Below are 27,605 nucleotides of genomic sequence, written 5' to 3' on the forward strand. Positions count from 1 at the left end.
TGTGTCAAAGCCAGACCAGAGTGCCACGGAACCTGCGCATTAACAGCAAGCAGCAGCCCACGCACCGCATGGCCGAAGCCGAAGCCGAACGCATGACGCGCGCATGCATGCACCGCGCGCGCAAGTGCTGGTGGGATCTGTCGGCTTGCCCAACCGAAACCGGGAACCGCCAGCGCCATTACAGCCCAGGCGCAGGGCCTGCAGCGCGGCAGCCCTCGCCGTCTCCATGGCTGCACGCGACGCGACGACGACGTCTGTAGCTGATGATGACCGACGACACACGGTGCACCAAGGGAGAGCGGACTTGCTTCTTCGCCTCCGATCGATCCGCGTGCCTGCCGGCCAGCTTCTTGTCCCGGCCTGCGGCCGTGGGTGCTGCCGCGCGATTTCACGATCGATCTGCTAGCTGTTTCACTTCACACGAACGCTAGCGCTTTCACGGCATCTGCGGCTTCAGTGAATCAGTTCACAGATTTTTTTTTATTTTTTTTTATCAAAGCTAGAGATGGATCCGAAACGTAACACAGCTTTCGGCTAGCAAGTTACGATCTTTTCTTCTTCCCTTTTGAGCTATTAGATCGGCAAGGCAAGTTAGCTCGCAGTGTCGGATAAGCAATAATGCAAGCAGTGCCATCGATCTCTTGTAATATACTGCACACGCAGTACATGGGGTTTATACGTGTCACTGTTGATGTGTAAAGAGCGTATTTTAGCAATAATCATGGAGGGCAGTTTGTTTGTCTGGGATGGAAATTAAAGTATCTTTGTTAGGGCACAGCCAACGTGGCAAGGTGCCTGCACACGGGTATTCGGAAACAACAATCCGACGTGGATATGACACGAACTATGTGGCAGTGCTTTATTACTTTTCCATGCACGATGCTGTCATATGCATGGAACTAAAATGAATACAATATTTTCATTTAACTAGAACTAGAATGATTGGGTTCATCACATGATTCAACCACTCGCACTCACAATCGATTAAGGATATAAAAAAAAAAGTGGTAACATTATATCATATATCTTGAGGAATAAGTATCAACTATATTTAAGCCTATATCACGACTAGACACTTTTTTCAATGGTATGATATTACAACAACAATAGCTATGATACCAAGAGGTGCAAGTAATTATCTTTTGCTCACAGGATTGAGCATGCTACTAATTTACAGTAGCACTATAGTTTACTGCAATAGTACTATACGGCAGTTGGCACCGCAAAATGCGCTTGCGAAAGTTATCAACACGCAAACTGTATATTTTATCGATTACGACAAGCGTACGCACGTCAGTGTGGTCGCGGCATGGATATCTTGCTGCCAGTCCGTGGCTATAAATGGTGCCGGCTGAACCGTTCCCTGTATTATTGCGACTACACTTACTCTCTTATTTACGATTTCAGTTTTTAACTTCTTGTTGTTTAATTTTGCTCCTCCCTGTATCATGTCCTTGAGTCCATCCGTTGCTTCTATACCAGATCTATCTTATTTTCCAATGTATTCCCATGCTTGTTGATTTTTTTCCTACCATGGGCACAAAATCATGCTCATGGTTCAAGTAGAATAAATAAGCTGTATGATATTACGTTCAACAGTTCTAGTATGATACATGTAAATCGTCTCATTTAAGTGAAAAGTCTCATTTGGATCTATTTCTATTTTACACGTCAGAGTAATATGGTGACTTCATCAATCTCAAAGATATACCAACTTAGGTGGTTCTCGTGCAGATAAGGTGTACATACATCATAGTGGTAAGTGTAGCATATGCACCGTGTTTCGGGGGGAAAAAACAAGAACACCACATCACATATATCATGCCAAATTACATAAATTTACTGCAGGCTCACCCTGCACAAAGTGCCACACGGTATTCACTTCAAAAGAAGAGTGCCACACGGTATTCACTTCAAAAGAAGAGTTCCACGCGGTATACCAAACCACATCTCCATGATCCATCCTATCACATTGGCATGGGACAAATTTCTCCTACGTGGCCACCCTCTACCCCACCACTAGTGACCTGGAAATACAGTCTCTTAGACAAAGTCTCTTGAGAGAAGGTTGTAGAATGCAGAAGCATATACATGTCACTTGACATATCCAGCCACCAAAAAGTTTACAACATCTTCAAGCTACACAGGTTCAAGACAACAGCCCCACTGGCAAGACCCCAAGCACCGAAACTGATGATCCCCTATAAATACAGACATCGGGGCCTAAAAATTTCCATGCACACAAATAAATCACTTGACATATACACATCACACACACATTACACCTACCATAGTAGTAGAAAGTAGAATCACAAGGGTCTCACCGTTCCAAGAAACCACACCAAGTAGCCATCACTCGAAGCCCAAGTAGTGCACTAGCTAGGTACTTAGATAGCGTGTGTTAGTATAAGAGGAAGGAATTGTTGATGGATGACATATCCTCCATGGCTACGGGTAGGTACCGACGGTGGGCGGCGGCGAGCTGTGGCGCCGACCCGAGCGACCCCACGACATGGTACGCGTGGGCGCACCGCGGCCACCGTCTCTGGGCGGCCATGCCGGACGCCTTCTGGATCTACATGTACAAGGTCCACCGGTGTCCGCAGCTGAGCAGCCACGACTGGACGAGGTGCCCGTACGCGCACAACGGGGAGCGCGCCCGGCGGCGCAACCCGCGCCGCTTCTCCTACCTCGCCGTCACCTGCCCGGCGTTCCGCGAGTCGCAGCAGCACCAGCACCTGGCCCGGACGGGGGCGGCGGCGTCGTGCATGCACGGGCTCCAGTGCCGCTACGCGCACGGCGTGTTCGAGCTGTGGCTGCACCCGGCGCGCTTCCGCACCACCATGTGCCAGGGCGGCTTGGCGTGCCCGCGCCGGGTCTGCTTCTTCGCGCACTTCCCGGCAGAGCTAAGGGCCGAGAACGACCCCGTGCCGCTCGCCGGCCTCCCGCCGCTGCCGCCGCTCCGCGTCCCGCCGGCGCCTGAGCCCCTCTCGTTCCCGCGCCGAGTGGACCTCGCCATGCAGGCCATGCTGGGCAAGGTCCGCCTGTACGACGGCGATGACGCCTCTTCGTCATCACCAACTGCTCCTGCTGTCGCCGCTTTTGCCACGGCGACGCCGGTGCTGGCGCTGCCGCTGGCATCGGTGCCGGACGACGACGAGGATCCCGCCGCCGGCAAGCACGGCTCCGTTTACGGCGACTACCCGCATTTCGACCTCATCAGGGACATGGTTGATGACGATGAGCGAGAAAGCTAGGTGAGAAAGTGGTAACAACCGGACGAGAGTCCGTGCATGCGTCCATCTACGTTTTAGCGTTTCTGTCTGATGCTTACACTTCACATGTCATCAGCGCAGTGCATGGCGTCCAAGCGTGCGTCCAAGCGCAGTACATGCGCCAGGTGGAGGGAGGTGCTCTGGACTGTATAGATCTCTCTGTCACTGCAGCTATAGCCTATAGGGTGTGTAATTACTTGATAGATGAATTGTTTATAAAATTAACTTCCTATGTAATTATGTGGACGTTTATGCACTTGACAAGTGAATGATTTGTAAATTCACCAATATTATCATAGTGAGTATAAACTCACGTTTTCTTGGGTTATTTCTTTGGATTGCGTTTGGTGTGTGCTTATATGTGCCAGATTATAATCGGATCAACGATGAGATGCACGATGCACAAGTGTTAACCAAATTCAGTTTGATGCTGCTTCGGATAAACACCAGGACTCGATCCTGGTAGCCCTGACAAGTTACAACCAATTATTTCGGTTCCACATCCACTGTACAGAGAACAGAGGTCACGGCATGGAACCACAACGTTTTCCCGTGGCGAGGATGGCTGCGCATTCCGAGGGTGCGCGCTTGTGCTTATTCCTGCTATGGGCATGGCACCACCTGCTACAGAGCAGACTGGAACAGCATCTCGGCCAGCTCCTGCACCAGGAAACCACAAGATAATACAGTTAGCAACCACCATCCCGGAGCTACTTGTATTCTTACTACGACTCTGTGGTGTGCCGAGGACGCCTGTATTGTCATTCCAATTTTACCTGCTTGCCGGATGGAACAGTGGGTTCACCCCACTCCAGAACCTTCTTTTCTAGCGTCTCAAAGTCTCCTTTCCCGGCCTGTTCGAAGCCATGCAACAAAGTTACAACCTTCAATTTCAACCCTTCCAGGGTAAGAAATCAAACCCTCAACTTGTAAAGTGGTGTACCTCGATCAAGGCGCCAATTTCGCTGTCAAAGCTCTGGTAGCGCTTGCGGACAAGCTCATCCAAGGAACCATCCTGACAACACAAGACAAAAAAATTTAATTCAGAAACCTGCATATGAAAAATGTAGCAGGTCATAACGTTTTCAGTCACCTCAATTAGCTTGGCGACGTTGCGGAGGCCACGGGCCAGGGTATCCATTCCTGATATATGAGCAATAAATATGTCCTCAACATCAGTACTTTCCCTCCGCCTGTCATCATAAAAGAATTACAATTAATTTCACTTGAATTAGAGATCAGTTTACAGAAAAAAAAACAATGACAATATGCACTAACAATTTGGCATCAAAGTTGAATCCACCAGGCGCAAGCCCCCCCTGTTGACAAAACGAGATGCATCAAACTCATAGTGACATGTTAATGTTAAAAGGAAACCAAAACAGGTAGCCCACAGGCAACTTCTGATCTGAGTACAAGTGAGAGAGCCGATTCATGCCACTCACATTCTTAACTACACTTGACATAACCAAAGTAGCCTCAGCAATGTCTGTCATGAACTGATCTGTGTCCCAACCTGTACATAAGGAAAAGGTAAAGTTACTATGTATGTACGCCTCAAATTTTCTTTTCTTTTCTTTCTAAAAAATATGCTTGTATGCTCCCAGTGTAACACAACGGAGAATATTGGGTCAGATTCTTATCAATCAAACAAAGGAGTTACAAACAACGCTGAAACATACCGACTTGTGGATCACCAGTGTTTGCATCGATATTTCCAAGCAGCCCATTAATCCGTGCAGTCTCCAGTTCATGATGGCAGCTGCAAGTTTAAAATGCAGTTATGATAATATCACTTTAAGCTATTATTCGACTGAAGCTACGCAAGGAAAAAAAGTTACCTATGTCCAGATAGAGTAGCATGGTTGCACTCAACATTAATCTTGAACTCTCCTGTGTCATAAAGTGATAAGAGTACCATGGATGCTTTCAGATAACTTTCAGAACAGATAGTTAAACTCAGACAAGCTTGACTTGCTGAGAAGTGGTGTCAATGTAATGATTTTTCAGAAAATATTGAAATATTTGGTTTGATGCTAATGAATTTTTCAACCAACAGCTCAAACATTTTATAAATTCAGCAGGTACTGACATGCAGATGAATGTTACCTGTAAGACCATACTTCTGTAGAAAAGCGAATGCAGTTGCAACATCCCAGTCATACCTGCCAGAGGAAAACAAGGATCAGTGCTTCTGAGCCCTGCAGATATTTCGCTAATCCTCTAAGTGACAATCTTACTGGTGCTTTGTTGGTTCCTGGGGTTTAGGCTCTATCAACAATGTTCCTGAAATAACAAAACCTCAGTTCTATCACCAAATTGTCATGGTGAAAACAATGTACAATGTCAAAGTTAGGGGAATTGGCACATGTAAATCGTAAAGCAATGGGACTGAATTACCGTTAAATCCGATCTTCTTCTTGTAGTCAACAGCAGCTTGAAGAAAGGTAGCCTGGAAAAATCCAGCAAATGAGCAAATGATTCGAGCCAAAAAGTAAAGCAGAAACACAAACGAGTCAGCAAGATAGGTCCCACTCATACCAGATGGTCAAGTTCTCTCTTCATGTCAGTGTTCAGAAGAGTTTGGTAACCCTCTCTTCCACCCCAAAACACGTAGTTTTCACCACCTAGGTAGTGAGTGACCTGTAAAGAGAAAAGGTTCAATCAAGAATCGGCCTAAATGAAGGAAGATCAATACCGATGGTCAGAGATAACCAACCTCCAAAGCTTTCTTAACTTGTGCAGCTGCATAAGCATATACTTTAACCTCTGGGCTGCAACATTATTGAAGACTTCTCTTAATCTCAAGTCATCTCTGAGTCCATAACTTTGCCTAACGCTCACAAAAAAAAAACCAAGAATCCAAGATACCAACCTAGTAGCAGCTCCATGCATGTAACGTGGATGCATAAAGAGCTGTGCGGTTCCCCACAATGGCTTGATATTGGTCTCACCCTAATTGTAGTTCAGATGAAACAGAAAATTGAGCAAACAGGGCAATGCAAAACACTGTCGTACAGCCGAGTTCTGGCAATTTAAGGTTACACTAACCTGGAGCTGCTTTGCCAGCTCAACTATCTCGTCCAAGTTAGCATTTGTTTCCTGCAATGTTAAATAACAGTATTAGGAAATTTCTGACAGCCATGTAGCACCCACCCCCACAGAAATTCTATTAGTAAACCAAAGTCGTCAACTGTTTACGACAGTTCATCTTAACATTTACTTAACATGGTAACACCAGAAGATTCTCTATTGGTAAAATTATGTTCAGTTCCAAGTTCAAACAAATTGGATCTCTTGCTATACCTAGATGGTTGGGTACTTGGGTGTTAATGAAATAGATGATCAAAATAAATCCTTATTTTAGTTAGGGCAAGGACAAGATAACCGATAGCATCCCACAATAACTCGACAATGATACCCTTAACGACCAAATCAATTGTAAATTGTAAGTCTGCATCTTAAAAAACAGAATCCTAGGTAACTCTACCAAGGCATTTGAAAAACAACTGGAGGACCCAACCAATTGTAAGGTCGCATCTTAAAAATTACCAGACTACTTCGATTATATTTTGACTTCATGTTGAAAACAACGCAACATGATTGAACGACATACTTCGAGGGTTTTGCCATCCGGGGCAATATCTCTGTCATGGAAGCACCATTTGTCAACTCCCAGCTTCTCCATGAATTCAAAGTGAGCTCTCACTGCAATACCGGTTCAACCAGACGTTAGTCCCAACAAACGAATTGAAACGTAACCTGGAAGGCTGCAACCAAACACAAAGTCAGGTGATTATCATACTTCTTCTCTTAGCCATGGCCAATGAATTTGTACCGTCCTCCCAAGGCCAAGCCTTTGTAGGGGCACCAAAAGGATCAGCACCGGTACCACGGAATGTGTGCCAAAAGGCAACACTGAACCGCATCCAATCCTAATGGCAGGAAAAAAAAAACACTACGTAAGTTGACTTAATCTATACTCCTTAGACAGTGTAAAAGTTGACCTTGCACTCTGAAGGGGAAATACTGAAAATGGGTATAGCCAAAAGATAGAGACCACAGATCATACCTTCATCTTCTTCCCGAGAATCACTTCCTCTGCATTATACCACTTATAAGCAAGAGGGTTCTTGCTGGTTGGACCCTGCAGCGCAAAGGTTGAAGGACAATGGTTTAATTCACAATCACATCAATCCATTGCCATCACATCAGAATTGAGACAAGAGTCTGAAAACTCCGAATTTTCACAGCCTCACCTCATAATTGATTTTTGGGATGCCAGGAAAGAACTCCCCCTCCCAATCACCTGAAGCGCCATCCTCGCATTTGCTATCAAGGTCAGCAGGGCAAGTTTGCTGTGCGGCAATCTGAAACGAAAAGGACGGAACCAAAAAATTAGAAGCACATTGTCCACGAATATAACCATCATGGTTAAGATCAGCAGCAGCTCACCACAGCAGATAGGCACAAACATGACGCCAGCAGTAATAGTAGCAAAAGCTTCGAGCCCTTCATGCCGGGCTTGGCTTATAGATGAGGAAATGCCTCTGGAAAGCATAATCGACCACGGATTAGTAGGAGAGCAGACAAATCCTACCCGCAGGAGTGAATATTTTAATGGCTCATTAATTGCCTCTAAATTTCAGACTCTGCAACTAAGAATCAAAGAGGCCACAGGATTCGGAAGACTTGAAACGCATGGGAACCATATTCAACGCGAGTAGGAGGAGGCAAGCCGAACCTGATGGATCCCCAGTCCACTCCACTCGGTCTCGGATAAGAACGATGAGGAGGACGCCGACGACAAGTGAGGAAGAAGAGAGCTGCAGATGCGGTGGACGGAGGGGAGGGGAGGGGAGTGGCCGGCGAACTTGCTGGGCTGAACAACCCCAACACAGTATAAAAGAGCAGAGAGATGCCGGGGGCATTTTGGGCATACGACTCCAAACATTGGATAGGAAATCGGAAAATTTTGAGAAGGACTTTGTACATATTTTTTTTTGTTTACGATGTCTTTTTTCGGAATAAAATCGATAAGTAGAGGAATGTTTATCTTTTGATGCGCTTTATACAAATTTTGTTTAATTTTTGAAACCCAGGTGCTATGTTTCTGCCGCGTTTGTGGCTGGTGCGGCCGCTTCGGTTGGGCGATGCGTTGTTCAGCTTGAGATCCACTTCGTAAAATTCGGGCAGTAGGTAAGCAGGGTGGCCTGTTTGTTTGCCGATCTCACTTGACCAAAGGTCCATCTTATCCGTTCGTTCCACGGCGAGTTTAGGATGGACACGGCACGGGGAGACGGGACGGAGATGTTTTGTGCCGCCAAGGAACAGGGACGCGCCGGGCATCTCGTGAATCGCTGATGCGTGCGCCGACGAGCAGGCAGGCACCGATCCACACCTGATCCTTGAGATGTGCGCTGGTGGATTGGATCGTGACAGTACTTGAAAGAATAAGACGCCGTGTATTTTTTTTAAGGACTCTCTGGTTTATTAAGGTCCCGTTTGGATATTTTAGTTAAAGTTTAGCAGATGTTTGATGTTAATTAAAAATATTAAATATAGACTAACTACAAAACTAATTGCATAGATAGAGTCTAATTTGCGAGACGAATCTATTAAGCCTAATTAATCCATCATTAGTTAATGATTACTGTAGTACCACATTGTCAAATCATAAATTTAATAGATTCGTCTCGCAAATTAGCATAAAGATTCTGCAATTAGTTTTATAATTAGTTCATGTTTAATCCTTCTCATTAGTATCCGAACATCCAACGTGACACTACCGTCCTTTGCTGCGAACAGTGACCACAGACCAGAGCGATCTGTGCCGTCCACAATGCCGGCCGGAGATGCGCCGGCGGTGAGCGTCGCTGGCGAGAGAGAGCTGCTCTGCATCCAGCATCCCTCTGAGTCACTTGTTCCCTTTTTTATCGCCTCATGGCCTGTTTGGCAACCAGCTGTTAAAGTTTAACACCCATCACATCGGATATTTGGATGCTAATTAAGAGTATTAAACATAGGCTAATTACAAAACTAATTGCACAGATGGAGTATAATTCGCGAGACGAATCTATTAAGCCTAATTAGTCCATGATTTGACAATGTGGTGCTACAGTAACCATTTGCTAATGATGGATTAATTAGGCTTAATAGATTCGTCTCGCGAATTAACACAGGGTTCTGCAATTAGTTTTATAATTAGCACATGTTTAGTTCTCCTAATTAGCATCCGAACATCCGATGTGACACTGTTAAAGTTTAACACCTCGTATCCAAACACCCCCTTAATCTTGCCGCGAGGCCGCTCAAGTCCTCGCCCCCGCCTCGCCCTCCCTCCTCTTCCTCCTCCTCCTCCGTCAGCGGCGGCGGCGTCGCGGCGACAACGTTCACCCGGCTCCCGCTCCGCGACGCGCCGGAGTCAGCGGAGGTCCCGCTCGACCGGTTCCCCACCGCCCCGGCCAACCCGGAGGCGCCAGCACCCGCTCCCACACGCGGGAACGGTGTCCAGCGGCTGGAGGACGAGGAGGAGTTCGAGGTGGGGTTGGGGGCCACCTCGTTCGCGCAGATTCCGCTGCGGGACTCGCCGGACGGTGTGGAGCTCACCATTGGCCAGTTCGACGCCCGCGTGGCCGGTGGGAAGAGCGCGGGAGGCCGCGGGTTCGCGCGGCAAATGGTCGAACACCTTGAAGACGACGGTGACGAGGAGTTCGTCGTCAACAGCCGAGACGTATTTGAGGTCAAAAGGGGGCGGAATGCTCGGGCTGTTGTACCCGAGGTGCTCGACGACGACGATGACGTCGTGGTGTTCGACCCGGACTACGGCGTCGACAGCGACGACGAGGAGGAATTCCACATGTTCCCGATCAAGCAAAGTCACGAAGCTGGTGCCACTCCACGCACGGAACTGGGAGAGCTAGAGTACGACGAGGAAGAAGACGACGACGACGATGAGATTGTAGTGTTCCACCCAGACTACGACGACGAGGACGAGGACGAGGACGAGGAGGCCTTTGAGGAGGACGACGACTACGAGGAAGGGGACGGGGAGGCGAAGGAGAAGGGCGTGCCCGCCGTGATGCGTTGCTTCGACACGGCCAAGATATTCGCCAAAGCCGGGGACGGCGGCAACGGCGTGGTGGCTTTCCGCCGCGAGAAGTACGTGCCGTACGGGGGCCCCTCGGGCGGCGACGGCGGCCGCGGGGGCGACGTGTACGTGCAGGTGGACGGGGAGATGGACTCGCTGCTGCCGTTCCGCAAGTCCGTGCACTTCCGCGCCGGCCGCGGCGCGCACGGCATGGGCCAGCAGCAGGCTGGCGCCAAGGGCGAGGACGTCGTGATCAAGGTCCCGCCGGGGACGGTGGTGCGGTCGTCGGACAATGGCGTGGAGCTGCTCGAGCTGATGAAGCCTGGGCAGCGCGCGCTGCTGCTTCCAGGTGGGCGCGGCGGCCGCGGCAATGCGGCGTTCAAGTCCGGCACAAACAAGGTGCCCAGGATCGCAGAGAAGGGGGAGAAGGGCCCAGAAATGTAAGTTCTCTCTACCGTGAAAGTTCTTTCGTCGTCTCTTATGGTTACACTGAATTTCTCTCTGCTCTTGCATTTGTCAATCCTGCCATTTTTAGGACACTATCTGCAGCTTCAATTGTCGATGGTCATCACTCATCAGGCCATAGATGATGATCACTAGATCAGGCATGGGGGAATATTTCTGTAGTTTTATTTGCATACCGTCTGCTAACATTGAGCCAATGATCCAGATACCCAGTACCCAGCTTCTTGCTTCTCAACACTATAGTATAAATACGATGTTAAATGTAATGCTATCTGAAAAAAAATCGGTGATTAAGCAGAGATAGTGTGTCACTTATATTTGTGCCTAATTGGTTTAGTCTGACATTGCTCAACATATGGAATTTACCGGCTCTCTGGATTGTAATGTGGTTGCTTTGGTGCCATAGTATTGTGTATTTGCATTGTACTTACGAATTTCCAACTGACAGTCATCAAGTTTTGTAAATCTTCAAGTAGCATAAACCCTGCTTAGAGAATTGAATGTAATTGCAGTGTCCTACTAAAATGATTATAGTGTTTATCCACACATAAATTGACCTGCGATCATGATGCCACCTTAATCATGACATCATTGTTATTCTTATTCTGTAACAGTTGGCTTTCCATGTACTAATTTACTTTTTATCGTAATATCCGGTTCTCGTTCTTGATTAATTATTGGATGTATCATCTATTCCAGCTCTGTTTTGCTAACATCAAATTTCTTATTTTGGGATCGCTGATGGTTGGCAGGTGGCTAGCTTTGGAGCTAAAGTTGGTTGCTGATGTGGGGATTGTAGGTGCTCCAAATGCTGGAAAGAGCACTCTCTTGAGTGTTATTAGTGCTGCCAAACCAACTATAGCCAATTATCCTTCCATAACATTACTGCCAAATCTTGGAGTTGTCTCGTTAGATTTTGATGCTACCAACTAGCGCCAGGATGCAGTCCTCCCTCAGCGCCGCCGCTCAACGGCTCGCAAAGGGGCATTTTTCCACCCGCGCAAGCGCGAGCAGTGGCCCCGTGCCGCCGTCCGTCCTGTCGCCCTTGCCCGTGCCTGAAGCTCACGCGGGGCTTCTCCTTCGCCCGTTCGGGGGGCCGCCTCGGGGCCGATTCATCAGTAGCACGGCGACGCTGTCGTCGAACTCCAACTCGAAGCCTGAAGCGCCGAGAGCCGCCAACAATCCAGCGACGGGAGGAGCGTCGTCGAACTCCAACTCGAAGCCTGAAGCGCCGGGAGCCGCCAACAATCCAGCGACGGGAGGAGCGTCATCAGCGCCTGTTCCACCTTTGCACCTTATGTGAGTAAATAAAAGGCCATTCTTTTTCTCTTGTTCTTGCGATTTTAATCAGTGGAGTGCCTGTATTAGTCACTTATCTAATAATAGTGTCAATTTCTTGTAATTGTGTGTGAAAACTACTAGTAGTATTGGTCCAGTAGTCAGGCCTTATTGATTAATGGCTAGTAGTGCAAAATGTGTGAAAACGAGTAGTAGCAGCAGCTTGTATTGTGTTATTTGGTTGCCAAGGGTCACGGGTTCGCTAGATTGTCCAAGCTGTAGTGACATTTTGCTCACTGTTCTCAATTTCGATGTTGCATCGTATATGTTGAAGGCTTCACGTCTCATTTTATCGGTTGGGAGCTAAAATGTCAGAATTACATCTAATTTCTTTTTGAAGAACACCAAAATAACTTTGGTAAATTTTTTGCAATAAAACCATTGTTCTAGTGTTCCATGTTTACTTTTATATTGGATGACTACAGCATTAAGTTTTTTCTCATTCAACTCATTAACAGCCCTGCTGATGCCCCCTTGGAACATTCTCCATATTGTATTGCTTTCTTTGCATACTCTGATGTGTTGATTTATTTTTAACAAACTGTCATGCCAAGTGTTCTGAACATTGTCTGATTGGTTGTTATGATCGATCTTGCAGGTCATTCGGTGGCCCACAAGGTAGCAAGCTGCGTGATTCAGAAGAGTTCCTTCAGCAAAATGAAGTGTTGCAGACTCTGCCGAGGGACAGGCGGATCTTGCCCGTTAGTGGTCACACACACCTGTTTCCTGACTTGGGCCGTGAGCTCTTCAGATCAGCCTTGCTGATACCGTTCGTGTCCCACCTCCGAAAGTGTACCAGCGAAGGAGTCTTTGAGGGCAATGTTGGAGTTATAGAGGAACTCAATGCGTTTGGTCTGAAGGAGGTGTTCCCTTATCAAGTTGATGATCTTACTGATGACATGATGCCAAAGAATTTTTAAGAGGCTCGTGACTACGCTGTTGGGAAGTTTGAGAAGATTTATGGGAAGAGTATTCTCGATCAATTTTCCAGCTATCAAAGCCCTGAATGAACAGATCGACACATTACCACTTTATCCATTAAAGATCGTGAACAATGTAGCCTTGCTTTCAAAGGAGAACACAGCAGTACTCAACCAAAGAATGCATGATTTGCTATTGAAGGTAATCCCATTCCAGTACCCGCACAAGGTCAAGAGTGCTACTGCAGCCCAATTACGTGTCATACACAGGAAAGACCGCCCCTGTCACTTCCAGTGGTAAATTCTGGCTCTCGATTGCTCGGAGAAACCCTTGGTTAGGAAACTGGATCGATTATGCTGACAGGTCCAAGCCCAATCGTTCATCGTCTAGTACAAGTCTGCTGAAACATCACCGGCACGGTTGCAGTGCCCACCGAATGGAGAATTATGTTGAGACAACTGTCATCAGATTACCCATTGGAAGCCCAAGATGGCACAATTTGACAGCTCAACCAATCACAAGGGGTGAGGTGCTCGATCTGTACTCTTACTCTTATCCGGAGTTCACTTTTAAGACGTATGATGCATGTGAGCGGGAGGGACTGGCTGGTTATCTGAACATCAATGATCTGTTCCATGTCCCGACGTGGTACAGCTGATGCTACCCATGTGTCTGTGCCAGCGGAGATGAAGCTATTGAATCATCACATCTTCTAATATGCTCATGCTTTGTCTGGCTAATGTTTACATTGATGCTCTAGCTATTTATGCCTTCTGGAACTCTGTAATGTACTTAAGATTTGTCGGTGTTCTCGTACTATGTACTATGCCTGTGAATGGCCGTCGGACGCCTCTTAGATCATTTTGTTTGTGCCGTGATGTTCTGCTATATTTGATTTCAATAGAGCTTCAGAACCACTTGTGTTACTTCCAAGTTGATTCAGCTTATATTGAAGAGTTTAGGTAGACTAGCTCAGCTTCTTTCCTTTTACTCATTCTTAGCTTCCATATTATACCACTCAACTCAACATATGTTGCCTAATCTTATCTATTAATACAGGAGTGCTTTAGATGTTGAATTGTCAAAATATGTTGCTGAAGCTTACACCAAAGGGGTTTGTGCCGTTTATTGAACTTTTGGTATTGTTCGATTCATATCTTCTGTCTTTTCCTTGTTCTTAAAGAAATCATGTTTTCTTTATTCTTGCACATATGGATTAGAGTGTTTGGTTCTGCATTATAGGGAGACTTAAACTTTTATGGACCCTTTTTAGCCTTTAAGGTGATTTACCAATTACCATTTTCCATATTCTCTATAGTTTAGATCTGAATAAGGAAAGATCCTTAAAATCTAATTTTCTATCAGTGTCTCCTTGCATTCCTACTTTTCTTTTTTCATTCAGTATGCAACTTTTGGTCATTAGGTTTTCATGAGTAATTGAGTATACTGTTTATCATTAGGAATAGCACTTGTATTCATAACAGGGGCTCTAGGCCCATATATATACAGGTACAGGAGGGGGAAATATATAGAAAACCCCCTAATAGAAAAGGTAAATTACCAATAGTACATATACATCTAACCACCCCCCCAAACTCATGGTGGGTCAAGAACACTGAGTCTGGAGAGGAAAAATCTATGCTAAATACGTGTTTGTGCCTTTGTAAAGAAATCAGCCAGCTGCAATTCTGAAGGCACATACTGAAGAGCAATAACCCCATCCTGAACCTGTGAACGTGTATAAGAAACATCCACACCAATATGCTTAGTAAGCTCATGCTTCACTGGATCACGAGCAATATTGATAGCTCTTGTACTGTCAGGCAAAAGAGGAGTCGGCACAGAAACTGAAACACCAAAATCCTCAAGCAACCACCGTAACCAAGTCACTTCTGCCATCACAAGCGCCATAGCACGCAACTCAGCCTCAACACTCGAACGAGAAACCGCTACATGCTTCTTAGTCTTCCAAGCAATAAGGGAACCACCAAGAAAAACACAATAGGCAGAAAAGTAGACTGACCAGTGGGCTCATAACGTGTGCGAAGAAAAGCCCACATTTGATGTGCAAAATCAAGCTCAATAATATCAGTCGAAACCCTGTCCTCAATGCTAGCAACAAGAATATAAGCAGCTCGAGCATCCTCATCAACCCATGTCCGGTATGCAGTAAACAGAGACTCATACGACGCAAGACCATCATCATAATCAGCAAGCAGCTTCGCCACATCCGCATCATGAGTAGCAAGCAACCGATCCATCTCTTCAGCCGTAGCCTTCTCTGGAATCACTGGCTTCGCAGGAAGCACCGAGTATGTAGGAGCAGTGGGACGAGGTGGACAACGCAACGCAACTCGTCAGTAAGAAACTCCCAAAGACGGAAAAAAAAACAATCCAGTTCCAGCTTGGAAGCTTGCGTTGTGTGCACTTTTGCATGCGTGGTCATGCACGCCTGATGACGCGAATGCCCTTAACCCCGCATGCTAAAACTGACTATACTTACATGTTTGGCACCAAGCAGTAGTAACTAACATTATTTTTCTGCCTGTACTGTCATCACCTGCTGTCATGTACCGAAAGTTGAACGGGTCCGTTCGCTTTTCTTACTTTTTTTAGCATGAACTTTATTTGAAGGGTCAGTTTAAGAGTGCCTGTCATTGCCCGTCATGTTTGGCTACGGGACTTGGCCTCTCGGTTTCAGCGCTTTGTTACATCCATTGGACAGAATGAACAGGAGACATACCCAACTCACCCAACTCTGTACGGGGAGTGTTACCTGTGTTTAACATTATTTAATTTGTCCAGCATCTGCTAGCTTCCTACTCCCTCCATTTCAAATTATAAGCTGTTTTGGTATTTCTAAATGCATAACTTTTGTTATGCACTTAGATTTTGTATTTATATTTAGAAAAGTCAAAACGATCTACAATTTCAAACGGAGGACGGCTAACAAAACGACCTACATTGACACACTGCAGGACAGGTCACAGGACTGAAAGGAGGAACGATATACACTTGGCTTGATTATGCCCCCAAAAGAGTACTATTGTGATTTGCCCTCCACCCATTATAGCTTAATAAGTAACTACCAAACCACGTCACTCTCTATCGACTGTCAATGGAGTTGTATCCTATCTCCTCTTCGTCCTTTGTGTAGTATATTAGCACGCGAATTGGGGCAAACCGCGAACGAATCCGGGCAGCAATGGCGCCGCGGGTGCACTCCTCTCCATCATCATCGCCGCCGGCGACGTGCGCGGGTGAGCAGAAGAAGGTGTTCACCGTGTGGATGAAGTCGCTGGTGCTCAACGGCCACGGCTGCACCGTGTACGACTCCGGCGGCGGCATCGTCTACCGCGTCGACAACTACGGGTCCAGGTGCAGCGGCAGCGTCTGCCTCATGGACCTCGACGGCTCGGTCGTCCTAAACGTTGTTAAAAAGGTACAGCTAGGCCGTTACTGACATAATCCACCAGGCCATGTGATTTTTGCGTTGCCGCTGTTCATGCAAGTTCTTGATCTCATGTCCATGGTGCCCGATCGCACGCAGAAGCTCGCGTTTGGCCGATGGGAGGGGTACAAATGGCGAGGCCAGAAGCAAGAGCCGAGGCCATGGTTCACGGTTACACGCCCGGTCATCAGACCGTTCCAGTGGAGCCACGGCCGCCCGGCGTCGTCGTCGTCGTGCGAGTTCCGGTGCGACACCACCGGCCGCGTCATGCGGTACACGATCGCCGACGAGTGCCGCGCCGGGAGCGGGAAGCAGGGGTGCCGGATCGTCGACGAGGCCAGCGGACTCGTCGTCGCGGAGGTGAAGAGGAAGGTGACGGCGAGCGGGGTGGCGCTAGGGGAAGACGTGCTCTCCCTGGTGGTGGAGCCTGGTACTGACCTTTCGCTCGTTGTGGGGCTAGTGCTCGTGTACGGGCTCATGAATCGCACCATGTGAAGCGATCTAGCGACGCGGGCAGGACTTTGTTCGTCAGACTAGCAGAGAGAGTCGCCGAAAGAAGAATCTCGGAGGTTTCGAGACTGAAGCTTTTTGAGCCTTCTAGTTGAAGAACGCTGTCACCTGACTGTCGAAGAAACTTCAGAGAGCAGGGGAGCCTAGTGAAACAGGAGCCCTGACTCGTCGGAGATACGAGAGTCGAGTAGCAGCACTAAAGAGAACAATCTTTTCGGTTGATTTGTTAGCGATGAAATAGAAGATTCGCTTTGAACTTTAACGTAAGGATTTACAAAAGCTTGTCTAACACCCTTTAGTTTTGAGGACCAAATTTGCGCTACAATCTGGCAGAAGCTTGTAGGATAAAACAGACCAATTCATGTTAACACCAGCAACAACCAACAGGGCAAGCAGGCAACTCTTTGAAAACGTATCCATGCGCCATGCCGTAACAGCGCCCTCTTTATAGTTCAACGGCAAGAGTAATAGCTTTTCACAATAGGTGAGCATTAGGAACACTAGTTTGAACACATCCCACTGCCGAGCAGCAACGACAATGGCCACGGTGAAACGACATGCATTTGCCATCAAGATACCATCAAGATACATTAAACGATCACAATCTCTGGCTACATGCAGACATCCAGGCTCGACGGGAGAGAGACGACCAAGCACCAATCCAGCCAGGCACTATTTGCCCTCGTCCTAAGACTCCTAACTTATCTGGAAACCGACCCCAACATGAATAAAGGTTTCCAGCAAATTATCTGGAAACCGCCTATACAAAAAGGCTATTTCTTGCCTCATCTTCTCAGCTGCTTTACGCTAAACGCTTCTGCTGTATGTACAAATCATCTTAAGCTTAAGCTACATGAAGTAGCTGAGCGATGTCTTCTGCCTCGACCCGCCTTCTCCGTAGAGGTCGTTCCATTGGACAAGCTCGTTCATATTGTTCGAATCCGATGATATACTCGCACAAACCTAGACAGGTGACAAGCCATGTTAGCAACAGATTTTGATTGTATGCGGCAACAGAAAAAATTAAAATTATGCGACAATAAAAGGAATGAAACTGGACATAACGTTTACCTGCTCATGTGCGTGTTTGAAATCACTATACTTCAGGGAACGAACATCACTGCTAGAACACTGAGGTGGTGCTGGCCTATTTTCTGCTTCTGCTAAGATTCTCTCCTGCATTGCACAAAATAATCAGTTAAGTTTATGTAAGTTTGCACATGCCTAAGAACCAAATGGCCAGCAGATAAAACTGAAGATCCTTACAATAACGTATAGTCAATGCTCTTTGCATACAATTATGTCACAAGACATAAATAAGTTCATTTTTATAAACATTGGTTGTATCTAGTAAGTATATTAGCCACAACTATGGAAAACAATTATGTTGTAGACATTAAGAAACAAATAGAGAACTGTTGTAAGAATATAAACTGACCTTTTTCTCCCTTTCAAGAATTTCCCTTATGGGACAATGTGCAGCAGTAATACACAGGTTCTGCAAAATAGTTGTTGCCATCAACACGAATAAAGTGAAATTCAAAAAAAGGAAATAAATAATCTAAATAAATACCTTCAGATCACTGCCTGAATATCCATCGGTAAGGTTAGCTAGTGCGTCCAGATCTACATCATCACCCAAATCTTCTTTGGCTAATATTACACCAAGAATCTTTTTTCTATTGGGTGCATCTGGCAAGTTCACCATCAACCTAAGGAAAAATTGTCAACGAGTTATTTTTGGCATGGTACCATTAGCAGCAAAGTATAGACCATAAACACGCAATGCAAATTACCTCCTGGGGAGCCTCCTGACAACAGCCTCATCAAGATCAAATGGCCTATTAGTAGCAGCAAGTACTAAAACACGTTCTTTGTCTTTTGTTCTCAGACCATCCCAGTTCACCATAAACTCATTTTTCATCTTCCGCATGGCTTCATGTTCCCCTGGGTTCTCACGTCTTCCCAGCATGCCATCAACCTAATACACAAAAGGGGCAGCAAGGAAACAAGTTATTGAGTAAAACAAATCAGTGCGAAATCATAGGACATCATCAGTGACAATAAAGAAATTCGCTGACTAACCTCATCCACAAAAATAACACTAGGAGAAATTTTGCTTGCAAGTGAAAACACTGCTTTCACATATTTTTCCCCCTCTCCAAACCACTGTTACAATTAAAGGGTTAAAATCAAACAAAATAATGACAGCAGACTCAATGATATGATATTGCTGAAGTACCTTCGAAGCAATGCTTGACATTGATATGTTGATAAAATTAGCACCAGCCTCTGTTGCAACAGCTTTAGCAAGCATGGTCTTTCCTGTGCCGGGTGGACCAAAAAGCAATATCCCCTTACATGGCTGGTGCACATAGATAGTCAGAACTATTGAGTGCAAATAAAGTAAGTTGGGGGGAAAAACACTACATGAAATCTAACAAAACAAATAATACCAGTAAGTAGCATTCAGCATCCTAACTTAACAATTCCATTGTTTCAGTTTAATACAGGATACAGGATAAGAAATACACGGAGTAATCATTTTGCAAGGAAACGGAAAAGCCTCTACAGTAGCCAAAATAATCCCAACAGGATGTGATTGACAAAGTCAAATGAAAAACGCGCACTCAAGGAAACAGAAAACAATGGAATTAATGGGCAGAAAAAATAACAAAAGGCCAGTCTCGACAAATAAACTTAAGTTCGGATAATTGTATGTACCTTCATAAGTTGTCCTTTGCAGAACAACTCAGGTCTTTGCAAAGGAAGCATAACTAACTCCTTCAAAGTTTCCTTGACATTTTCTAGTGCTCCGATGTCCTCAAAGGTAACACCAATCTCATCTGGAGGGATCACATCAGTAAGTAGCCGTTTTTCAAATTCATTCTCTGTGACGACATCCTACAATGACAGAGTGAATGTAAGACAAAGGCACAGATATAATATTTTAGTCATTATAATAACAGATCATAAGATATAAAATTTTCTTTGTTGCCTACTCCGTTTCACAGTATATATTGTGCAATCGTAAGATGAATCGACCTTAATTCAAGCAAAAAAGTCACCTTGAGTGATTTCTTTGTGCTCTTCTTCTTAGGAAAGTGGATACTGTCCAACATATCAACTCCATGCTTAAGGCTGCAGTTTAGCAAGGATCAGCAAAGCAGTCACCTGATAAAACTAGGAAACAGGAATTCAGGTAACAAGCCAATGATACAAACTGACAAGCTTAGAAACAATACCTTTCACCGGATAGAACAACTCTCACATCCTTTCCAGGAGTTTGAATGGTTCGATCCTTGAGATGATGACTCAAAGCATAACCAACTATTTTATCAACACCTGATAATACAATTAGCAGGTTAATGATGCTACAGACTAAATTATACCAAATCAGCATGGAAGGAAGGACTTCAACTCACATTCGCTTGTAAGAATACGATCCTTCACACAAACCACTGATTCTACATCAGTACAATCCATACTATGGCGGGTTAGGAACTGCATCCAGTAGCAGAAATATATTAGACTTTCAAGATTACTCATCAAGAACAGAAAAGGCAGTAGAGTCAAGTAAAAAGTCCCTGCAGTATGTGACTATCCCAAGATGTAGCATAATATATAGACAATTACAGATAAACAAATAAAAATCACTTGATGTATGAATAGTTCTCAACTATATAATAAGCCCATACAGAAATCACAATCGATACAATTAATATAATGTTTTTATACTGTCCCAACCCCAGAGAAGCAGGATGTTTGTCTAACAGAATAACAGACCGAAAGACAAATTATGCCTACAGATCTGCAATATGCATCATACTCAAAGCAAAGGGATGTGCAACCAAACAACTACTTGACTTTGAAATGAGCATAGTAGCACTGGTGAAGTTGTTTTTGAAACTGAACAGACCAAAGAAAAAGAACAATTAAGCATTACAGTGCTACACCAATTATTGAAATCAGAAAGATAACAAGAGTCAAGTAAGCAAACATAAATAGTTTATAAAGGGGAAAGTATAGAGACGCCTTCACACCAGATACTTACAGACTGGATTTTCAAAACATTAGCCTTGCCTTAAGAATTTCAATGTCACGATCCCAATAGCTGTTTCCACCGGGTGAGCTCTGATTCATCCTGTAGCATATTTTCAAAGTTAAAACTAGCAAAAGAAATTCCTTGACATATAAATCACTCGAGAATTAACATAAATGCCAGACCTGCGGTGTTTCTATTGTCACTTTATTTGGGAAAAGTTTAGTTAAATGCTTTGACATCTTCAGAGCTTCTTTATTTTTTTCACTCACACGGCCAAAGCTATCCTGCATTGATGAGACACAGATTGTAAAAGACAAAATAATAGGTGTAAGTGTACAGTGCAATCAAAACCTGAAATTTAGTAACCAGATAGGTCAATCAAGATGGAAGATCGCAACAAGTAAACAAAAAAAAGTTTGCTGATATACCACCAATTTCACCAGTCGGTTGATGATGTTCTACAACACTAGATTGCAATAAGTAGGAAACATTAACCCTCTATCCCACATCATCCTATCTTCTAATGTAGCAATGTGGCACATAGGAACCAGATGGCGTGCAGATAATAGTCCACAAGCTAGCGGGTAGCCAGCTCACAAATGTCTCGGTATTCAAATACAAAGGCATCACAGAAGCAGAAGAACATGATAGGACTTAATGTAAGCAAACTTCAATTTGCAAGGTAAGCAGAATCAAACTATTAACCACACCTGGAATGCTAGGTCAAGTATTGCTGCTTGGCTGTAAGGAAACTTGAGCCAAGGAGACCCACTGTTTGACTGCAGACAATACAATTAAACTTTAGCTATATACAAGGAGAGGAAAATGATTAGAACAGAGTTGAGTGTACATTCTCTTCAAAAGTACCTTATCTTTCCGAGTGTCCGTCTGAATCTGGGATCCAATAATAAAAACTCCAGCTGGGAAACTTTCAAGCTTTTTCTTTAGACCATGGTAGGTATAATTATGTCCACACATTTTCTCAACATCCTTAAGAAATAAGATTAGAGGCTCATTTTGACTTTCTTCAGAGGCAAACTGTGAAGAGAAACAAATGAGTAACAACAAAAGAACAAGATATACTGATATAATTAAATGCAAGAAAGACTGTATCACCTCAAACACAACATCAAATGGATGTTTTGCTCTATCTTCCCATCCTGGACCATCGAGGCATAGAGAATCAACTGGCAGAAAAAGTGAATGGACAAAGTGAGTTACAAATTTACAAGATAGAAATAAATGACAAAACTCAGGATACACGTCTGATCTAGTTATAAGTGTTTGATGAAATATGAAAACAAGAGAGATGCACCTGAACAGAATAAACCATGGTCAAGCTCACAGTTGCCACCAAGATCAATGCCCCCAGGGATCTGTTTATCAAATCTGACTCCAACTTTTGAGGATCCATTTTCCTCAAAAGGAAGCCTCACTTCACCTTGTGAACCATAATCTGGGGCTCTGCAGATTGATGAATGTATCAGCCTTGACATCAAAATGAGAGAAGTGACAACAATCTGAGATTATCCAAAAACAAAGGGTGGTGATAAATTATTTTTTAGACATAATTAACTAACGCTCAGTCATAGGTCACCTCTTGTTAGACTAACAAGCATGAACTCAAACTACATAGGCACAGGGCCTTTGTTCAATCAGGAAGACTATACAACCACAGTTGAAGTAGGGGGAAAAAAATCAATTTCAGCACCATACAATGCTCATCGTTTGCAGGAAATAGAGTTGATGACAATTACATTTTCTACTGCATACAAATGGTGCAACCTACTTGACCTTGAACCTATTAATCCTTCCAGCCGACACAAATATTTAGTTTGGAAACATAAAAAATCATACGCGGTAATTTCACTAATGTCATGAAACTAATGGATTTTATAAATCTATTCTAGAAGAAATAGGTGGTCAAAGGTTCATTGGAGATCACGCCATGTCTAAAGCGTCAAGTATCCCTAGTGTAATTTTTCTTTTTTGCATTGATGGCAAAACAAAAGGTGTAACTTATCCCAATAGATACGGTGGCTTTCTACAGAACAGTTTGTCCCCATACTGGATCTGTACATAGAATCCTACTCTTACTACCCATGTAACCCTTAAAGTAAATTACTACTTTAAAATATTTCTTGGAGCATTCATGCAAGCGAAGCAGGAAAACTTGAAGCGAAGAGACCAACCATAACAATTGAATTTTCAAACATACCTCTGTCCCTCAAGGAACCCTGAGGATCGTTGAGGGCCAATGTATCTCACCCTATCACCTGAAACAAACCATGAGAAATTACTACAGCCTGGAAATGGATAGCGATCTATATCAGATCACAGGAGGTTTTATTATTACATTACAACGTTGTTGGAAAATACTGCAATTTCCTGTCAATTTTCTAAAATGTAGATGAAGCCTAGCATACCCAGTTTGACAGTAAACCACTACAATACAAAACAGTGGCAAAAATTAGCCAAGGTTTAATGAGGCAAGAATGACCTTACCTTTTTTGTATGACTCATCCTTTGATTTTGAAGGCTGTCCCTGAAACAAATATATTATCAAACCCCCATTATTTAAAGTGAAGCGATATACCAAATAAAAAGATAGAAGACGATTTTTCTTTCCCTCCCCTGTTTCTGATTAATTTTCCAGTTCTTTCATTCTCGGTCAACACTGTTATTAGATTTTGCCCAGGTAATTTCGAGATTACTGGATTTTGTCAAAATGCAGTATACAATATTCCTTCTTCCAAGCTTTTTTGCATAAATTTGAACTAGAACTATTCCCATCGGATACAACAAAGTCCAATTTACATCAGGCAAGCATCAAGATATGAAATTACTTTGTAAATAGAAGAAATACTGCAGAACTTTACCGAACTTTTATGAACAGATTTTTTTTTAAAAAAAAAGGCAAGCTTCTAAGGGGAAGCAAATGTATCATAATCTTATAAGCAATAGCAGCATTACAAAGAAATATCAAAGGCAATAGTATAAGGAGAGCTTGGAGCATGTGTGGTTCTTCTGTGTCACCTTGTACATTAAGGTTAATGGGTAAGAAATGTAATTAAGTCATGAGGTTTCACGCATTTGTTGAGAGCAAAATTGATCTTCTACTAGCAAGGATTTCCTTGACCACTACCAAGACTCCAAGGGTAGGGTAGGAAAAAAAACCGAGCATGCCTTTAGCTGTCACACAATATGCAACTATTGAAAAATAGTACCGGAACTATGCAAGTAGTATGGTTAGGAGGCTTACACCAGACAGTAAGGAATAATCTATGATGATCAGTTTAGCATCAAAGGATTTGGTCAGCGCTTTCACCAACAATTCTTGGTAGATCTCGGACCCTATAAGCAGGCAAGTTGATTTTAATATAAACGTAGCAACAAAAGTTGTGGTATCATATTTATAGAGCAAGAATGATACCTGCTGGACCAGATAATAGTACCCTTCTACAAAGAGAAGATATACCCTTTGTAAACTTTGCGGATTCCTTACAACATAGGTTTACATATGCTGATGACAGGAGAACATTTTTTGTATTCTCACTGCAAGGATGAGGAATTATTAGAAGATACTTCATAACTACAAGAGACTAATCAATCAACATGACTATTAACTTCAAGGAAAACATATATTTGGTAATCAGTATTGATCAGCCCTATTCAGTGCCGCTGATTAACTAGTCAAAGATTATTCAGAGATTACAATTACGGTTGCAGTCAGATGGAGGAATAAAAATGAGAAAACAATTTTTTTAGTTAGTAAATAAACAAAAGAAATACAGGTCGATAACAACTCTTCAGTATCCAGAAGTACTGCATCATTGTAATTACGACATGTTAATATGAAAAACATGTGCTATCGCAAACTCAACTATTACTATGTTACATGATGAAGAATGTTAGGGACATATCACTTCGTTCAGCACTTTTTACAGAATGAACTGCAACATGAAAATATATAATGTTCAGAATAATACAAAAGAGCTGTTGTAATGTGAGTGTATACCTAAGATAATATGGAAAATTATCGAATGACTCTGATATGTCACTTGAATTTATAGTCGCCTTCTTCAGATCATCCTTTAAAAGTTGATGTCGACCAAATGGCACATTTTCTTCAGAAGTGCAGTAGCTCTGTTCCTCCATAGTCTTACATAAACTGCTGACTATCTCCTTATCTGTTCAAGACCAAACAGTAGACTTCACCTTAAAATTATCATTCTATTTAGCACCGTGCATCTTTGCAAAAATAACTAAGGCTCCAGAAGTATCACAAATTTTGAGAAGCATGAGTCTAGGGAAAAAAATCAAATTATCTTGAAAGGCACATGCTAACTCCACATCAGCGGTTAGCAGGGGATATTTGAAAATGAAGCTACTATGATATAGGCTCACCATGAGGAACCAGTGGAGGTCGGCCATTTCCAAAGTTTAATGGTGTTGATATTTTAGCTGCTTTAGATGACAGATGATCCAGTGCAAGTGCTGCATATCGGTCTTGTTGAGCGACAGATGTTGAACACAAAGATGATGTGCTTGATTTTTCCTCTGGAAGTTGCTGAAATATCTGCCAACACATTAAGGAATATCATACCCAAACAGATGCTTGTCTAAACCATCATCCATACTAGCAGCAGGCTTCCAATAAGAGCAATAGAGCCTAGAGAAGAACTAAAGAAAGTAGTTGGTGGTAAAAAAAGGATACATAAGCATGCCTCCCAAGAGAACTAAAAACGACTTCATCACCACCAACTAAGGTGACCTTAGCAGTCTTGTCCAGGGCCTTCCCGTTGACATGGACAACTTTAGATACGTAGATCTCAAGGGCAGCACCCCTCTGGTACAAGAAGTCATCATTGAGTTCAGAATACAGGCAAGAAAAGTAGAGGAGTGCAAAGCAACAAAAATACAGGTACCTTAACATGCTTCAGTTTGCAAACAGGTGACCCCGGAGATGACTCGGTGAGCTTCAGGTCATTCTTTCCACCATGTCCAACAGTGAAATGAGTAGGATAAATGGGAATCGAGGGATACTGGAGAGAAAATGGCAGAAAATTATCACAAAATCATTAACTCCACTGCACACACAAACAAAATAGACTAAATGGAACTGTCTCTTCAGAGGCAAGGTTGGATGGCCTCTGTCCACCATCATCAACCACTATGACATTTGTAAGGTGAACATGCACCACCTAGCCCTGAGAGCTAGGCATCTTTTCTCCCCACCTATCCCACTTGACAACTTTTGTCATCAACTTCAATAAGGAATACAATATAAACGCAGGACTACAGTACTACACCATTAAAAATGAAAGTGCATTCTTTAGACCTTTTATATAAATTGCAAGGTGAAAAAAATTATTCCGTCAACATAAATGGTGGCCTAGCAGGGTCAATTGACAATGCAGGTAACAAGGAGCTCGTGATAGCTAAAGTTGAATGTAGACCACACAACCATTATTAAAGTGATGATTGGCAAATTACCAGACTAGTACACGAATATAGATTGCACATTCAAGGTTCTTTATAGAGATATGAAAAAGGCATGATACATGTCGGCAGCACAACACCAGGAGAAAGATAGCGCACACTTGAAAAGAGCATGGGAGCATTACTTTAATGAGATAAATTACATATTCTCAAGTTTGAAAAGATACAATGATAATGCAGCAGATAATGGTTGCATGTTGCCACCTGATATCATGCATGATGTAATACAGCACACAATTCACATTAGCCCTACTATTCATAAGATGATACATTGCAAGCAAACACACGATATTTTGCTCATTCATTCAAAAACCAAGTTAGAGATGGAATGTCAAAGCAACTCAAAAGATACAAGTAAAAAAAAATGTTAGCAGATCGTTAAAATATTTGCTTTCAGGATGAAATTGTTTAACTTAAATGTTTACTCTGCTCAGTGCTCACTAGATATTTTGGCGGTATGTGATGATTTGGGTACAACAGTTGAGCTCACCACCCAATAAATTGGACATTCAGGACTGACTGTAAAATAAAATGGTATCACTTGTGTTGCCTGTAAGTAGAGCCCCTTAACTTAACCCTATCTCAACTGAAATTTGTGGGGCATATCATTTCCACATTGATTCAGGAGTTCGATAACCAACCTCAGAAGATTGGGAAATCAATCTACCCCAAGCCTCAGAGCGCCCACTCGCCGAAACTGGCCGCGTCTTCCATAGTGTCCCCTCGTCTGTTGGAAATGACCTTGTTGGCCTACTCTTCTTCCTCCTCCCTAAAATCACGAAGAAACCGAATCAAATCAAAAATCTCGACCGACTAAACCCAAACCTAGGTCTCTCCAATACGCAGACGGCAATCCACCCACGCAACCAACCAACCAAATATCGGACCTCCGGAATTGGACACGGTGGACGACGCCGCCACGTCGACGGTCGACCGCGCCACGCCCTGCAGGTTATCCAGGGAGCTGTCCAGCACATCGACGGCCGCCTGCTCCACCGCCTGACGCCA

General features: G+C 43.9%; 5 protein-coding genes across 5 annotated transcripts; 3 read left to right on the forward strand and 2 right to left on the reverse strand.

Annotated features, from left to right (window-relative positions):
- Positions 1 to 2,169: 2,169 nt before the first annotated feature.
- Positions 2,170 to 3,257, forward strand: LOC101772787 (zinc finger CCCH domain-containing protein 10). The gene has a single exon (XM_004959820.2). It carries the CDS (start codon positions 2,427 to 2,429, stop codon positions 3,255 to 3,257), a length of 831 nt encoding a protein of 276 aa, XP_004959877.2. The 5' UTR covers positions 2,170 to 2,426.
- Positions 3,258 to 3,674: 417 nt separating this feature from the next.
- LOC101755351 (xylose isomerase) lies at positions 3,675 to 8,186 on the reverse strand. The gene is made up of 21 exons (XM_004958568.4): positions 8,020 to 8,186; positions 7,731 to 7,825; positions 7,535 to 7,645; positions 7,348 to 7,422; positions 7,081 to 7,210; positions 6,892 to 6,983; positions 6,327 to 6,377; positions 6,151 to 6,230; positions 5,995 to 6,049; positions 5,817 to 5,918; positions 5,676 to 5,727; positions 5,516 to 5,561; positions 5,385 to 5,440; positions 5,117 to 5,168; positions 4,958 to 5,037; positions 4,721 to 4,791; positions 4,554 to 4,594; positions 4,369 to 4,468; positions 4,219 to 4,290; positions 4,052 to 4,129; positions 3,675 to 3,935 (listed from the first exon to the last, which is right to left on the reverse strand). Exons 2-21 carry the CDS (start codon positions 7,791 to 7,793, stop codon positions 3,900 to 3,902), a joined length of 1,443 nt encoding a protein of 480 aa, XP_004958625.1. The 5' UTR covers positions 7,794 to 7,825; positions 8,020 to 8,186; the 3' UTR covers positions 3,675 to 3,899.
- Positions 8,187 to 9,567: 1,381 nt separating this feature from the next.
- On the forward strand, positions 9,568 to 14,015 carry LOC101773199 (probable GTP-binding protein OBGC1, chloroplastic; the record flags this gene model as incomplete). Its single annotated transcript, XM_004959821.4, has 3 exons — positions 9,568 to 10,805; positions 11,583 to 12,129; positions 12,767 to 14,015. Coding segments are annotated over 2 exons (1,419 nt in total), but the record flags the coding sequence as incomplete, so codon positions are not given.
- A 2,279-nt stretch (positions 14,016 to 16,294) lies between these two features.
- On the forward strand, positions 16,295 to 17,035 carry LOC101774019 (protein LURP-one-related 11). Its single transcript, XM_004959823.1, has 2 exons — positions 16,295 to 16,531; positions 16,640 to 17,035. Exons 1-2 carry the CDS (start codon positions 16,295 to 16,297, stop codon positions 17,033 to 17,035), a joined length of 633 nt encoding a protein of 210 aa, XP_004959880.1.
- A 441-nt stretch (positions 17,036 to 17,476) lies between these two features.
- Positions 17,477 to 27,596, reverse strand: LOC101774419 (peroxisomal biogenesis factor 6-like; the record flags this gene model as incomplete). The annotated part of the gene is given in 29 exon segments (XM_014804769.2): positions 17,477 to 18,013; positions 18,122 to 18,226; positions 18,489 to 18,548; positions 18,624 to 18,762; positions 18,847 to 19,031; positions 19,136 to 19,219; positions 19,293 to 19,415; positions 19,775 to 19,954; positions 20,119 to 20,191; positions 20,296 to 20,395; positions 20,476 to 20,554; positions 21,105 to 21,133; positions 21,136 to 21,157; positions 21,159 to 21,194; positions 21,278 to 21,379; positions 21,806 to 21,874; positions 21,963 to 22,133; positions 22,212 to 22,282; positions 22,411 to 22,559; positions 23,314 to 23,371; positions 23,601 to 23,640; positions 24,358 to 24,449; positions 24,529 to 24,650; positions 25,114 to 25,285; positions 25,503 to 25,674; positions 25,813 to 25,944; positions 26,024 to 26,140; positions 27,239 to 27,366; positions 27,485 to 27,596. Coding segments are annotated over 24 exon segments (2,343 nt in total). The 3' UTR covers positions 17,477 to 17,899.
- Between the last annotated feature and the right edge of the window lie 9 nt (positions 27,597 to 27,605).

The sequence above is a fragment of the Setaria italica genome, chromosome II (assembly GCF_000263155.2).
Source record: "Setaria italica strain Yugu1 chromosome II, Setaria_italica_v2.0, whole genome shotgun sequence".
Lineage (NCBI taxonomy): Eukaryota > Viridiplantae > Streptophyta > Magnoliopsida > Poales > Poaceae > Setaria > Setaria italica.

Coding starts and splice junctions, on each gene's coding strand:
- LOC101772787 (XM_004959820.2), top strand. CDS start 2,427: ATGGATGACATATCCTCCATGGCTACGGGTAGGTACCGACGGTGGGCG.
- LOC101755351 (XM_004958568.4), bottom strand. CDS start 7,793: ATGAAGGGCTCGAAGCTTTTGCTACTATTACTGCTGGCGTCATGTTTG. Junction 6,231..6,326: donor AGCTGGCAAAGCAGCTCCAG/GTTAGTGTAACC, acceptor AACTACAATTAG/GGTGAGACCAATATCAAGCC. Junction 4,130..4,218: donor AAATTGGCGCCTTGATCGAG/GTACACCACTTT, acceptor GGCTTCGAACAG/GCCGGGAAAGGAGACTTTGA.
- LOC101774019 (XM_004959823.1), top strand. CDS start 16,295: ATGGCGCCGCGGGTGCACTCCTCTCCATCATCATCGCCGCCGGCGACG. Junction 16,532..16,639: donor TCCTAAACGTTGTTAAAAAG/GTACAGCTAGGC, acceptor GATCGCACGCAG/AAGCTCGCGTTTGGCCGATG.